We start from the raw sequence: 11,603 nt of genomic DNA on the forward strand, positions 1-11,603 counted from the left end.
GGACATTACACCAAAGTTGGATCAGCCTGTAGTGTGGTTTTCCACTTTAATTTTGAGTGTCTCCAAATCCAGACCTCCACGGGTTGATAAATTTGATTTCCATTGATCATTTTTGTGTGATTTTGTTGTCAGCACATTCAACTATGTAAAGAAAAAAGTATTTAATAAGAATATTTCATTCATTCAGATCTAGGATGTGTTATTTTAGTGTTCCCTTAATTTTTTTGAGCAGTGTATAATAGCAGCAAGACTTAGCCATCAGTTGTGTGTAGAATTTGGAAGCCTCCAGTAGTGACAGCAGGTAGATTAGTGGGGAGCAGATCGTTGATAGGAATACAGGTCCAAGGAATGTCCGTGACACCACACCAGGGAATTCATGGTGGTCATACTGGTGAGAAATTGGGAAGATACTGTCAACATCAGCAATGGATTTCTGGCATTCGTCATTGTTTGGGTGGGCACAAAATAATATACGGGCATGTAATATTGCAGAAATCTTTATCAAGAGATGAAAAAGATCCAGTGTAACACTGTCAACAAGCATTTGCACCATACATGTGTAAAGAAGATTAGCTAACATTTAGCTAGCTACCTTTAGTTGGCTGATGTATGTGTAGTTCTGAGTCTTACCTTTTCAAAATCAAGTCTGTGATAAAGAATATCATGCACTGCCTGTAAGTTGAAACTCTTCAACTTTTGTAAAAGGTCAAAATAAACAAATGTAATAGAGTCACCGAAATTAGTAAAAACAACAGTGATTTCCCAGACACAGCGCTCGGCTCTGCCATGACGTGAAAGTATATTGGAAGTTGACGCATGCGCACAAATCTGGAAATGTCAACGTATTTTCCACGTGGGTAGACAGAAGACGTTTGTCCCACGCGTGGCGAAATATCATTGGTAGTCACAGTGATTGATGGGCAAAATGACAAATCACGACAAGCCACAATCGTACCAAGAGGGGGTGACGCGGAAATAAAAAAAAAGGTAGCTCCTTTTTTCTTCCTGCATGTAAATATTACTTTCGTACGCTTTGGGTAGCTAATTTCCAATACATTGTTGTATATGTGTATAGACTCTGTGCTACACGTTTTAGGGATAGGAAGCTTGCTGGCAAGTGTCTAGTGTGTCACATTAACTATGATATGAAACTTCGAGTCATTCAACTGCTTTCCAGTTACTGTAGTTACCCAGAATGCTATCGTTCAATCAATTATTGTGGCTATTTTGTAGCCTAGCTTTTATTTTACTGTCACAATGCACTTATGCAAAATACTTAAAAAGCTCATGTAATACCTGCAAACAGATAGCTGATAACTTCAGTAAGGTACGTTTGAATTGTTCTTCTGTGTATAATTTGCCTTGGCTAGCTGGGCAGTGCTATCAATTGGTCTGAATCAAACCGCAACCAATTGATGTGCTTTTATTTACCAATGGGCAACCAATGATGGTGTATTGTGCTTGTAATGCATTCATGTAACCAAGCCCTTCTCTTCTGACCTTGATGTAGGCTATGAAATGTGACTGAGCATCATAACACCAGTGTACTAGGCAGTCAATTAACGTTAGACCAGTTTATAATGTGGGAGTCAGACCTAATAACTGGCTAACGTGTGCTTTTTACACCCAGATTATCAGACAGTCCTGTAGTACATTTTCACCATTGATCAAATGACTGCCAATATCTGTGTCTAGTTAGCTAGTCTTCATACTCACACTACTGTTCCAACAGGGATTGGACCGAACGAAAAAGCAGAACTTTGGTGGAGGAAACACCGCTTGGGAGGAGAGGGCACTTTCCAAATATGAGACAAGGTAAGATTCCTATACACCACTCATCATAATACAGTATTCCTCCTAATGCTGGACTGTTGCAGTGCTTATCGCATATCTGCTTGCTCTGATCAGTGATTGCTAAACCTATTTGTCATGCTGACCCAGACCACGTATTCTCTTGTTGACGCAGTGGCACAATAGAAGCTGATTTTCTGTCTCTTCCCTTTGTCTTCTCCCCCTCTCCTCAGTGAGATCCGCCTAGTTGAGATTCTGGAGAATCTGTGTGACAGCAGCAGCTTTGACTGTAACCACATGGTAGAGGAGCACGAGGACCACTTTGAGACCTGGTGGTTCAAGAGGTGAGTACTTGACTGCTCAGCTAGAACAACAGGGCAGCACATGTCTCATTAGCACAAAACCCCTTACTACATACTTAGTCCTTTTACTTCTCCTGGAGCATAGGCCACTGACATCAGACTTCAAGACCCCACTATCTTTGTCCTTGTGGAATCTCTGAACTTCCAGGCTACAATTCAAATGTGTATTGGGATTTTTAAAATCTCACTCTTCCAATCCAGGCAAAATAAGCATCCTGATCTGTATAAGTGGTTTTGCGTTGATACCATCAAGGTGTGCTGTTCGACGGGAACGTTTGGCCCTGATTGTAATGGTAAACACATACTACTCCAAAATCACATTTATTTGACTAATACCAACCAGCCATGGGTGAATAAAAATCATCTGTTTCCTCCTGACAGCCTGTGTGGCGGGTTCTGAGAGGCCTTGCCATGGCAACGGCGTGTGTGACGGTGATGGAACACGAGGGGGTAACGGCAGGTGCAACTGTGACCATGGTTACAAGGGGGAGTTCTGTCTGGACTGCATGGACGGATACTTCAATGAAATTAGGAACGACACGTTTTCACTATGCACAGGTAATTGATTTATTATGTTTGCATGTTCATTTTAACAATGGTTTACACAAATCCAGTCCTTTCAGATCTAAGCAATGTGCCTAGGGGACAGGCTTGGTGTCTTTGGAGCAGGGCATGCATCTCAACCACCTTTCCCACTCAATTCCCTACACTACAGAGTGCCACACCTCCTGCAAGACCTGCACTGGTCTAACCAATGAGGACTGTGAGAAGTGCAAGACTGGCTGGGGGGAGGATGATGAGGGGACCTGTCTTGGTGAGAGAGACATTTTTATAACTTTTTTCATGGCATAATAAGTACTTTCCCTGTCATGAATTTGACATCAAGCTCAATCTCCCTTTTCTTGTTCCTTCCCATTGTGTGACCCTAGATGTGAACGAGTGCTTGAACGACCCTCCTCTCTGCAAAGAGGATCAGTACTGTCTGAACACGGATGGCTCGTTCTCCTGTAAAGGTACTGTAAAACTGTGGTCTACTACTTAGTGAGAGGACCATATTTACTATGTTGTTGGATGGATACAGCTATTGTATAAGGGACTGAAAATATAAACATGTATACTAAGCTATTTGTAGTAAACTTTAAACAAGTATTAACATTTGACCTCTGTTCTCCTCTCTGGCAGGCTGTGACGAGTTGTGTTCAGGCTGTACTGGGGCAGGGCCTGATAAGTGCCAGAGCTGTGCTCCTGGGTACCAGGACACAGAGGGCACCTGCACAGGTAGGGAGTCATGGGAATCTGCATACGTGGAGTGTGCCTGAAAGTGGGCTTTGCAATTCAAGTGGGAGGATCAACACACGTGGGTGTATTGAAAAGTAACCATTAGTTGGGCAGATTTGTGTGGCTGCATGCTGCTTCCTTGTAGCATTTTAGCTAAGCCTAACCCCTTTCCTAACCTTAACCTCATTCTCCTAACGTACCTTACTGGCTTAGCGAAAATGCTACAAGGAAGCAGCCACTCTATTGTGGCAACTAATCTGCCCAATTACCTATTTTGACACACGCACTGGTGTTGATCCTCCCACTTTTCTATCTTGCAACAACCACTTTCAGTATGGCCCTGGTGGAATACTGAGGAAGTATCTTCCTTTCTTCCCTCCTTCCTTTTCTTCATTATTTTATCCTTCCTCCTTTCCCTCCCTGATAAGCCATAAGCCAGCCTTACGTCAGAGAGTGCTGTTGAGACTACTGTAGACCTTAATTTCAAAACTGTTTTAATAAGTTATTTGGTGATGCAAATATATTTGGTAGTGTTTTATCTAAAAAGGTTAACTTTTGTTTCAAAGTTTCACTTTTTTATGACATTGACTGAGGATGGTACTGTTTGTTACTATACAAGTACTTTGCCAACTGTTGATGTACAATGACTTTATAAAACTTCTGTCAACCTCTTGTCAAACAACTTTTCAGGAAATGGAAAGAATTACCATATTTTTCCCATTAACGAACATATAATTATAACACTTCAGAATCTATTTTGAATACATTTATCTTGGTTCTAGAGTCATGACATTAGTACACTGAGGGGAGTTAATGCTTTCAATAAATATAACAAATTATATTAATTGGCAGAATTGTGTCATCAGACAGTGCCGAAAACCAATTTGATTGTCGATCTGTTCAGATGTGAACGAGTGTGAGCAGACTGATGCTGTGTGTACTGCGGAGAACCAGGAGTGTTTGAACAACAAAGGAAGCTACATCTGTATCTGTGCCAGCAGGTACGAGGAACAGGAGGGAGTCTGTGTAAAAATACCAGAGCCAGGTAATCAATAACAACGATCTGGACTAGTTTATTTATGAATTTTAAAATGCATTATATACATGATGACAGCACTTTAATTGAGTATAGTTATCTTGTGTTATTGAAATATTGTTTTTATGTAATAAAGTCTTGTCAACCGCAACCATAAATGACATTAAATCCTAATCACTCTGACTTGGCAGGTTAAGTACACTGTAGTTACTACTACAGTAACCGTATATGCTCTATGAAATACTGCAGATGCAGTTGTATCAGATGACTCTTGGTTGACACTGTATTTGACAGCAGTGCGTGATCAAGCAAGTATGTGATATAATTAGATCCTTCATTGTCCTCAATGAGGTCATTCCTTTTGCAGCATACACTATACGTGAAGACAAAATAAACACACAAGGATATTGTGTTGCCTTGTACAGAACATGAGTTGAGGGGTGTGGGACTTGTGCTGATCAGTTCTTATTTTCAAGTGCTGTTGGTTTTGTCTTTGTTTCCTTCAGAGGAGAATGAGGCAGAAATTGTGAAACGTCCAGAAGAGCACGAAGACCTTTGACCTCAGGAAATGAACTAATAGGAACAAACCAGGAAGAGCATTTGGAGTAAATTATGAGGTGGGTGTCACCCGTGAGACTACACCCCTATAGCTCACAGCATCAGAATATATTAAGGCCACTCCCTTTAAAGCATTGCGACTACATGGCAGTTGATCACTCGACATGCATACTGCACTCTTTACAGATTTATACCTGTCGATCATGGATGGACAGCCAACAGAATGGCTGAGAAAATTAAAGATTCAACCCCCAAGTACTCTTGTTCTTGTTTTTGCTGTTGTTAACCCAAGTGTTGTCTGGTTTTTAAATTCATGCAGGATTTTGAATGTTATTCAAATAAAGTTTGAGAACAGAAATTATCCTGCATATCTCTGATTTTATGCATCTTTCTGGATAAGACGTCAATGCAAATTTAAATACTGTTGTAGTTTTCAAAGTTGAGCACAGAGTGGCACCCTAATCACACAGAATATATCTCAAAGCCGCTGGATGAGGAGCTGGTTGAAACCTGTCCTGGCTGGTGCTTTCCACAAAAAAAAGAAGTCGCAACTTCCTCCAGCTCACACACACTGCTTATTACCCACATTTCCTCTCCTCTGTCTGTGGTACTTATCCAGTGTTTAATCTGCACAAAACAGCAATGTGTGCCAAAAGTGAGATTAGACTTTAGTTTACAAGAACCCTCAATGATATTCCCCATCTGTGTGCATAATGGCTTTGTTTTTTTGCACCCAGATGCAAGATGTTACGTCACCACTGTACAGTAAGATGGGCCAAGATCTCCCTATTTAGATTTACACACAACGGAATACAACCAATGCAATTCAGGTTTGTATAGATAGGTTAGGGGGAGTAGTAAACTCAGTGAAAAAAGAAACCTTTTTCAGGACACTGTCATTCAAAGATAATTTGTAAAAATCCAAATAACTTCACAGATCTTCATTGTAAAGGTTTAAAAACTGTTTCCCATGCTGCTTCAATGAACCATAAACAGTTAGCGGCCGTACCACAGGTGCATGTTCATTAAGACACTAACAGCTTACAGATGGTAGGCAATTAAGGACACCGTTGTGAAAATTTAGGACACTAAAAGAGGCCTCTTTACTGACTCTGTAAAAAGACGGATGCCCAGGGTTCCTTGCTCATATGCATGAATGTGCCTTAGGCATGCTGCAAGGAGGCATGAGGACTGCGGATGTGGCCAGGACAGTAAATTGCAATGTCCGTACTGTGAGACACCTAAGACAGCGCTACAGGGAGACAGGCCGGACAGTTGATCGTCCTCGCAGTGGCAGATCACGTGTAACAACACCTGCACAGGATCAGTACATCTGAACATCACACCTGCGGGACAGATACAGGATGGCAACAACAACAGGAACGCACAATCCCTCCATCATTGTACAGACTGTCTGCAATAGGCTGAGGGAGGCTGGACTGAGGGCTTGTAGGCCTGTTGTAAAGCAGGTCCTCACCAGCAATCCCCGGCAACAACGTCACCTATGGGCACAAATCCACCGTTGCGGGACCAGACAGGACTGGCAAAAAGTATTCTTCACTGACGAGTCGCGGTTTTGTCTCACCAGGGGTGATGGTCAGAGTCGCGTTTATCGTCTAAGGAATGAGCGTTACACCGAGGCCTGTACTCTGGAGCGGGATCAATTTGGAGGTGGAGGGTCCTTCATGGTCTGGGGCGGTGTGTCACAACGTCATCGGACTGAGCTTGTTGTCATTGCAGGCAATCGCAATGCTGTGTGTTACAGGGAATACATTATCCTCCCTCGTGGTACCCTTCCTGCAGGCTCATCCTGACATGATCCTCCAGCATGACAGTGCCACCAGCCATACTGCTCGTTCTGTGCGTGATTTCCTGCAAGACAGAAATGTCAGTGTTCTGCCATGGCCAGTGAAGAGCCCGGATCTCAATCACGTCTGGGACCTGTTGGATCGGGGGCTGAGGGCTTGGGCCATTACCCCCAGAAATGTCCGGGAACTTGAGGTGCCTTGGTGGAAGAGTGGGGTAACATCTCATAGCAAGAACTGGCAAATCTGGTGCAGTCCATGAGGAGGAGATGCACTGCAGTACTTAATGCAGCTGGTGGCCACACCAGATACTGACTTACTTTTGATCTTGAACCCCCCCCCCCCCCCCCTTTATTCAATTTCTGTGAGTCATGTGGCTGTGGAACTTGTTCAGTCTGTCTCAGTTGTTGAATCTTATGTTCATGCAAATATTTACACATGTTAAGTTTGCTGAAAATGAACCCAGTTGACATTGAGAGGACGCTTCTTTTTTGTTGTTGCTGATTTTAGTTTTTGTGATGCCCTAATAGTGCTCGGAAACACAAGGAAAGCTGCACTTGCAACACTCCCAACTCAACACTGTATTGCAGTCAGTTAGGAAAGTATGTGTTCGCGTCAGAACAGGTTGCTGTGGAGACTTAGTGATGCCATGAGTAGTCCTTCAGCTTTGCTCTTTTCCAACATTTCTCTCTGTTGCTCTTGATCTCAAGCTCAAAAACAACAATAGACTGAAGATTGACATGGAAGTCTTTGCAGCTGACTTTCCTAGACCAAGGCACTTCAAAAGGAACTAGTACGCTCCATTGATGCTCTTTTTAGCCTGCATTCTAACCCTTTTGTGGAGTAAATCCCTGCCTGAACTGTCAAATGGCCTCTGAAGTCTAAAAGTAAGTGTGTGTGTGTGTGTGTGTGTGTTGGTTGAAGGGCTGCTAGGCTCTCTTCCACATCTGTTGTGGTTCTGTGCTGCCAGTAAAGGCCAGCTGAGGTCCACATGGTCCGGTTATACTCAGGGTGACCACAAGGACAGGGAGTACAGACGGACTTCCCAAGGGATGATGAAATAGTTTATTTTCATTCAGAAATGCTTTCGTGAGTTCAAGACAGGTGTCATCCATTGACACGTTTACATGCATCTCTGGTGTCATCACCCCTTGTTAAATTGTCTGAGACTGTAGGCCGACCAGCTGGTTGGGCTTGTTGATGACTGGTTTTGGATGGGCCTGACCTTAATGAATGTCATGCTATGATCAGAATTCACTTCTCTGAGGGCAGTGTGCCCATGGATGTAGAGTCAATGATGGGCCACGGAAGTGCAATGCAGGATACTTGTTCCCCGCCTTTCCTCTCTGGCTTCAAACCCAGTGCCCTGTCTTTCCCTCTCCTCTCACCCCTCCAACAGTGGTTTTGGGTTTGGATCGCTGCAGCGCAGTGAAGCAGTTGCATCGTCGTTTCGCTTAGGCTACTGCCTGATGTGGCTCGCTTCTTTCCTCTGTACTCTTCTGATGTGGTCAGGTCTGCTTTTTCTACGGCACAGCTGGACTGAGAAACCGATGTCCATCAATGAAGCCTGGACAAATTTATAGCCATGCAGACAGTTAGAGAATGGATAGTCAGAAGCCTTGGATGTGTGTAAGGTTGTCCCAAATTGCACCCTTTTCCCTATATAGTACACTACTGTCCGATGGTCCCTGGTCAAAAGTAATGCACTACCTTGGGAATAGGGTGGACTTTGGGATGGACCCTGAGTCTGAGTAGAGGAGAAACCAGCTGGGGCCTGTATTGTGGCCTGAGGCAGAGTAGAGGAGCTGCTTGCTGGGAAATTGTGTTGTTGTGTGAAGTGAATTAATTTCCTGGCCTGACTGACTTGCCATCCCTGTGACCTCTGTAACATGGCAGACCCCTAATGTTGAGATACAGGGAGCTCTGTGTTATCTTAATGCTGCTGATATACACCCGTCAGCAGCTGAGCACAGAGTGTTTATACAGTGGACTACCAACACTTCTGCCTTTTCATCATGATGTCATTGAGTCGCTCACCCTCCCTTCTAGCTAAATTAGGGTGATGCATCAAGGCCATTGAAAAGACCTATGATGAATATCCATAATCTTTTCACTTATTCACAGCTGCTTACTTTGGTCATTAGTAGTGCACTATATGATGTATTACTCTGATGAAAAGTATTGCACTATGAAGGGAATAGAAAGTGATTTGAGTCTTGTGCTCTGCTCCTAGGAGTGAGTCTGAATGTGCTGTCTGCTGCAGTCTGATGCAGACCTGAGTCAGGCAGACAGCAGCATTTTTCTCAGGAGACTGGAGGGAGTGGCGTTGGCACACACACTTCTGCTGCGCAATGCTACTGAGAGACTGCAGACAGACGGGTCAGATGGATTGATGTTGCCCCTCTCTCTGATCTCTGAGCCAGTGTGTGTGTGTGTGTGTGTGTACACACACCCTTGCACGTTTACGTGTGTGTCACCGCTCTGATCTCTAGCACACACACTTCAGGAATTATAGGACTATGACTTTCATCTCTCAGGAAGGCTTTGTCTGGTTTCCACGAGACGAGAGCTGCACGCCAGCCTCAGCTCAGTGCGGTCAATCAACATCGACTGCATTGCTTGGTTGAAGAAGAGAGGTGCCATGACTTCAGCATTTAGTGGTGTTGGCCTGGGCCATGTTTTATAATGATGGAGGATGTAGAAAAACATGGAGGAGCAGAAACAAGGAAGCTATGAGATGATGTATCCAGTCCATGAGGCACTTGGAGGGAATAGGAGGATGTTTGAAGAGCTACTTTCTGGCCTTCAGTATCTTTCAGACATTTCTATTTGAAGCATTTTCTCAAGACTGGCCATCAGTCTGTTTTAGGCATTCGGGTGAAATTTCACATGTCTACTTTATGGAATGGTGTGTCGGATGCGCAGTCCTTCAATATAAAATCAATCGATGTTTAGTCAGCATAACATCGAGCCATTGAATCATCTGCATTAAAATGTTATGATCTAAATTATGCCATGATTACTTTCTTTAATCATACTGTTATGCCTTTTTTTTGTTTTTTATTACCTCACTTCATAATATTGAGACTGTATAGGAAGGGAATTAGTCTTGACTTTTGTGTAAAGTCTGTCTGTAATAAACCCAGCTACCACATCACAGAAAACCATAGCCACAACAGTTTCAAAGCAGGTACCAGCTCATATGCTGCTTATTAAAACAGGCTTTATAGTGATCCAGATCTTGTGTATGTGTCTCAAATGGCACCCTATTCCCTATATAGTGTATTACTTGGGGCTCTGGTCAAAAGTGGTGCACTACATAGGGAATAGGGTGCCATTTGCGACGTAGCCTTTTGCTTCTGCGTTCTCTCTTCTTTCATTTCCTGACCAATATCATCTGATTCTGTTTTATCTCGACCGTGACCCTGAGTGGGATTGAGAATAAGATGGGTTCCTCTTTGAGAATCTTATGAGGGTTTAGCAGAGTAATTCACACACTATCATCTTGGTCTACTACTGGATGTTACTTAACTTAAGCACATTACATTTGCCAGTTTACAATTTTTAAAGAAGATGAAATTGAAATACCAAAACATGAATGACATTTCAAAGGACTGTGTTTTATGACACGTCACTGTAATGTAATCCTGTGAAAATAGAATGTAGGTTTGTAATTGTGTTGCTGTTTAGTCACATAGTACAGTGGAAAGCCACTCCACCATGACATGTGTAACTTACCTCTTCCTTCAGAAGAGTAATTCAAGAGTTCAGGGTACTTTTAATACTGCTGTGAATGTACAGTACATCTACCACTTGTCAGACAGTTATGTCACCATTCGTGTTTGTGTATTGTCATTGGAAATTAATCAGCAGCTGTAATGAAAGTGATATACGGAATAATCACATTTTGTGAGCATTTTCACGTGTTTATGCACATGTGTGTATTAGAAAGTGGGTTGGGTGGGGGGCAGAGAGAGAGAAAGACAGTGATGACTGCAGTCCCATTCCTGCCGGGTAGAGATTGAGGCAGAGAAGAGTGCTGGGCCAGCTAGCTGCCTTCTAACAGGTCAGCAATTCGGGGCATATATCAGCAGCTCTTTTGGGCACACTTGTTTACACATGTCAACCTATTGCTAATCTGAGTATCATCCTTATTTTCTCATATTTTGATATAATGGAACATCAGTCCTTGCAGCCATAGCTCTGTGAATTTGAGAGTGGTTACATTTCTTCAGCCCCATCCCTCAGCTTTGAACAAAACTGTGGCGGGGAGGCCACTTTTTTATTGTTTCAACTGCTGATTGCCGCTTTAAGGACCATTTCCTAGTCAGACTGCCAGAATTTTGTAAAAAAAAAAATTATGTTGGTATTTTTGCCTCAGTTTGTAGTGGCCCAGTTTATAGCCATTGATCTAGCTGCTCTTACGTAAGCGATGAGGAAGCTTCTCTTTTGGAACACTCCAGGTAGAATTTGCCTCTAGGCAAAGATCTAGGATCAGCTTTCCCTCTCCCAATACTAAGCAAAACCATTAGAGAAAAAAAAATCTAAACTGACCAGTGTATTGGAAATGTGTGTCACCAACACCCATTCATTTTCTCCCTGCTGAGCCCCCATTCAGCCACCTGTATCAGTGCATATCTTTGCCACAGGAGCTAACATCCTTTCCCCCTCCCCACCTCTCTCCTCCTGTCGTTCTTTCCCCTCCACCGCTCTCCTCTTACCCTCTCCTCCCTCCTTTCATCCTCTCATCTCTTCTACCTGAGTAGGATGGTT

The 11,603-nt window shown here is 43.1% G+C and overlaps 1 protein-coding gene across 4 annotated transcripts; it reads left to right on the forward strand.

The window, feature by feature from the left end:
• Window positions 1-960: 960 nt before the first annotated feature.
• Window positions 961-5,386, forward strand: LOC109896826 (cysteine-rich with EGF-like domain protein 2). Of its 4 annotated transcripts, none has more exons than XR_002256149.2 (11): window positions 986-1,327; window positions 1,733-1,815; window positions 2,025-2,135; window positions 2,355-2,446; window positions 2,535-2,711; window positions 2,869-2,967; window positions 3,083-3,166; window positions 3,336-3,431; window positions 4,336-4,476; window positions 4,974-5,084; window positions 5,212-5,386. XR_002256149.2 is itself a non-coding variant. In XM_020491211.2 (10 exons), the coding sequence occupies exons 1-10, from the start codon at window positions 1,196-1,198 to the stop codon at window positions 5,024-5,026; spliced, it is 1,068 nt and encodes a 355-aa protein (XP_020346800.1). In that variant the 5' UTR covers window positions 961-1,195; the 3' UTR covers window positions 5,027-5,386. The 4 variants fall into 4 exon arrangements, 2 of the variants coding, with proteins under 2 accessions (XP_020346800.1, XP_020346801.1); XR_004211013.1 differs by having other exon boundaries at window positions 4,336-4,432; XM_020491211.2 differs by having other exon boundaries at window positions 961-1,327; window positions 4,974-5,386.
• Window positions 5,387-11,603: the final 6,217 nt, after the last annotated feature.

The sequence above is a fragment of the Oncorhynchus kisutch genome, linkage group LG9, assembly GCF_002021735.2.
Source record: "Oncorhynchus kisutch isolate 150728-3 linkage group LG9, Okis_V2, whole genome shotgun sequence".
Lineage (NCBI taxonomy): Eukaryota > Metazoa > Chordata > Actinopteri > Salmoniformes > Salmonidae > Oncorhynchus > Oncorhynchus kisutch.

What these genes read in the sequence shown, in the direction of transcription:
- LOC109896826 (XM_020491211.2), top strand. Translation starts at nt 1,196, where the DNA reads ATGCTATCGTTCAATCAATTATTGTGGCTATTTTGTAGCCTAGCTTTT. An exon ending in GAGACCTGGTGGTTCAAGAG is followed by an intron (nt 2,136 to 2,354) that starts GTGAGTACTTGA and finishes CTTCCAATCCAG; the next exon opens with GCAAAATAAGCATCCTGATC. An exon ending in CACGTTTTCACTATGCACAG is followed by an intron (nt 2,712 to 2,868) that starts GTAATTGATTTA and finishes CCTACACTACAG; the next exon opens with AGTGCCACACCTCCTGCAAG.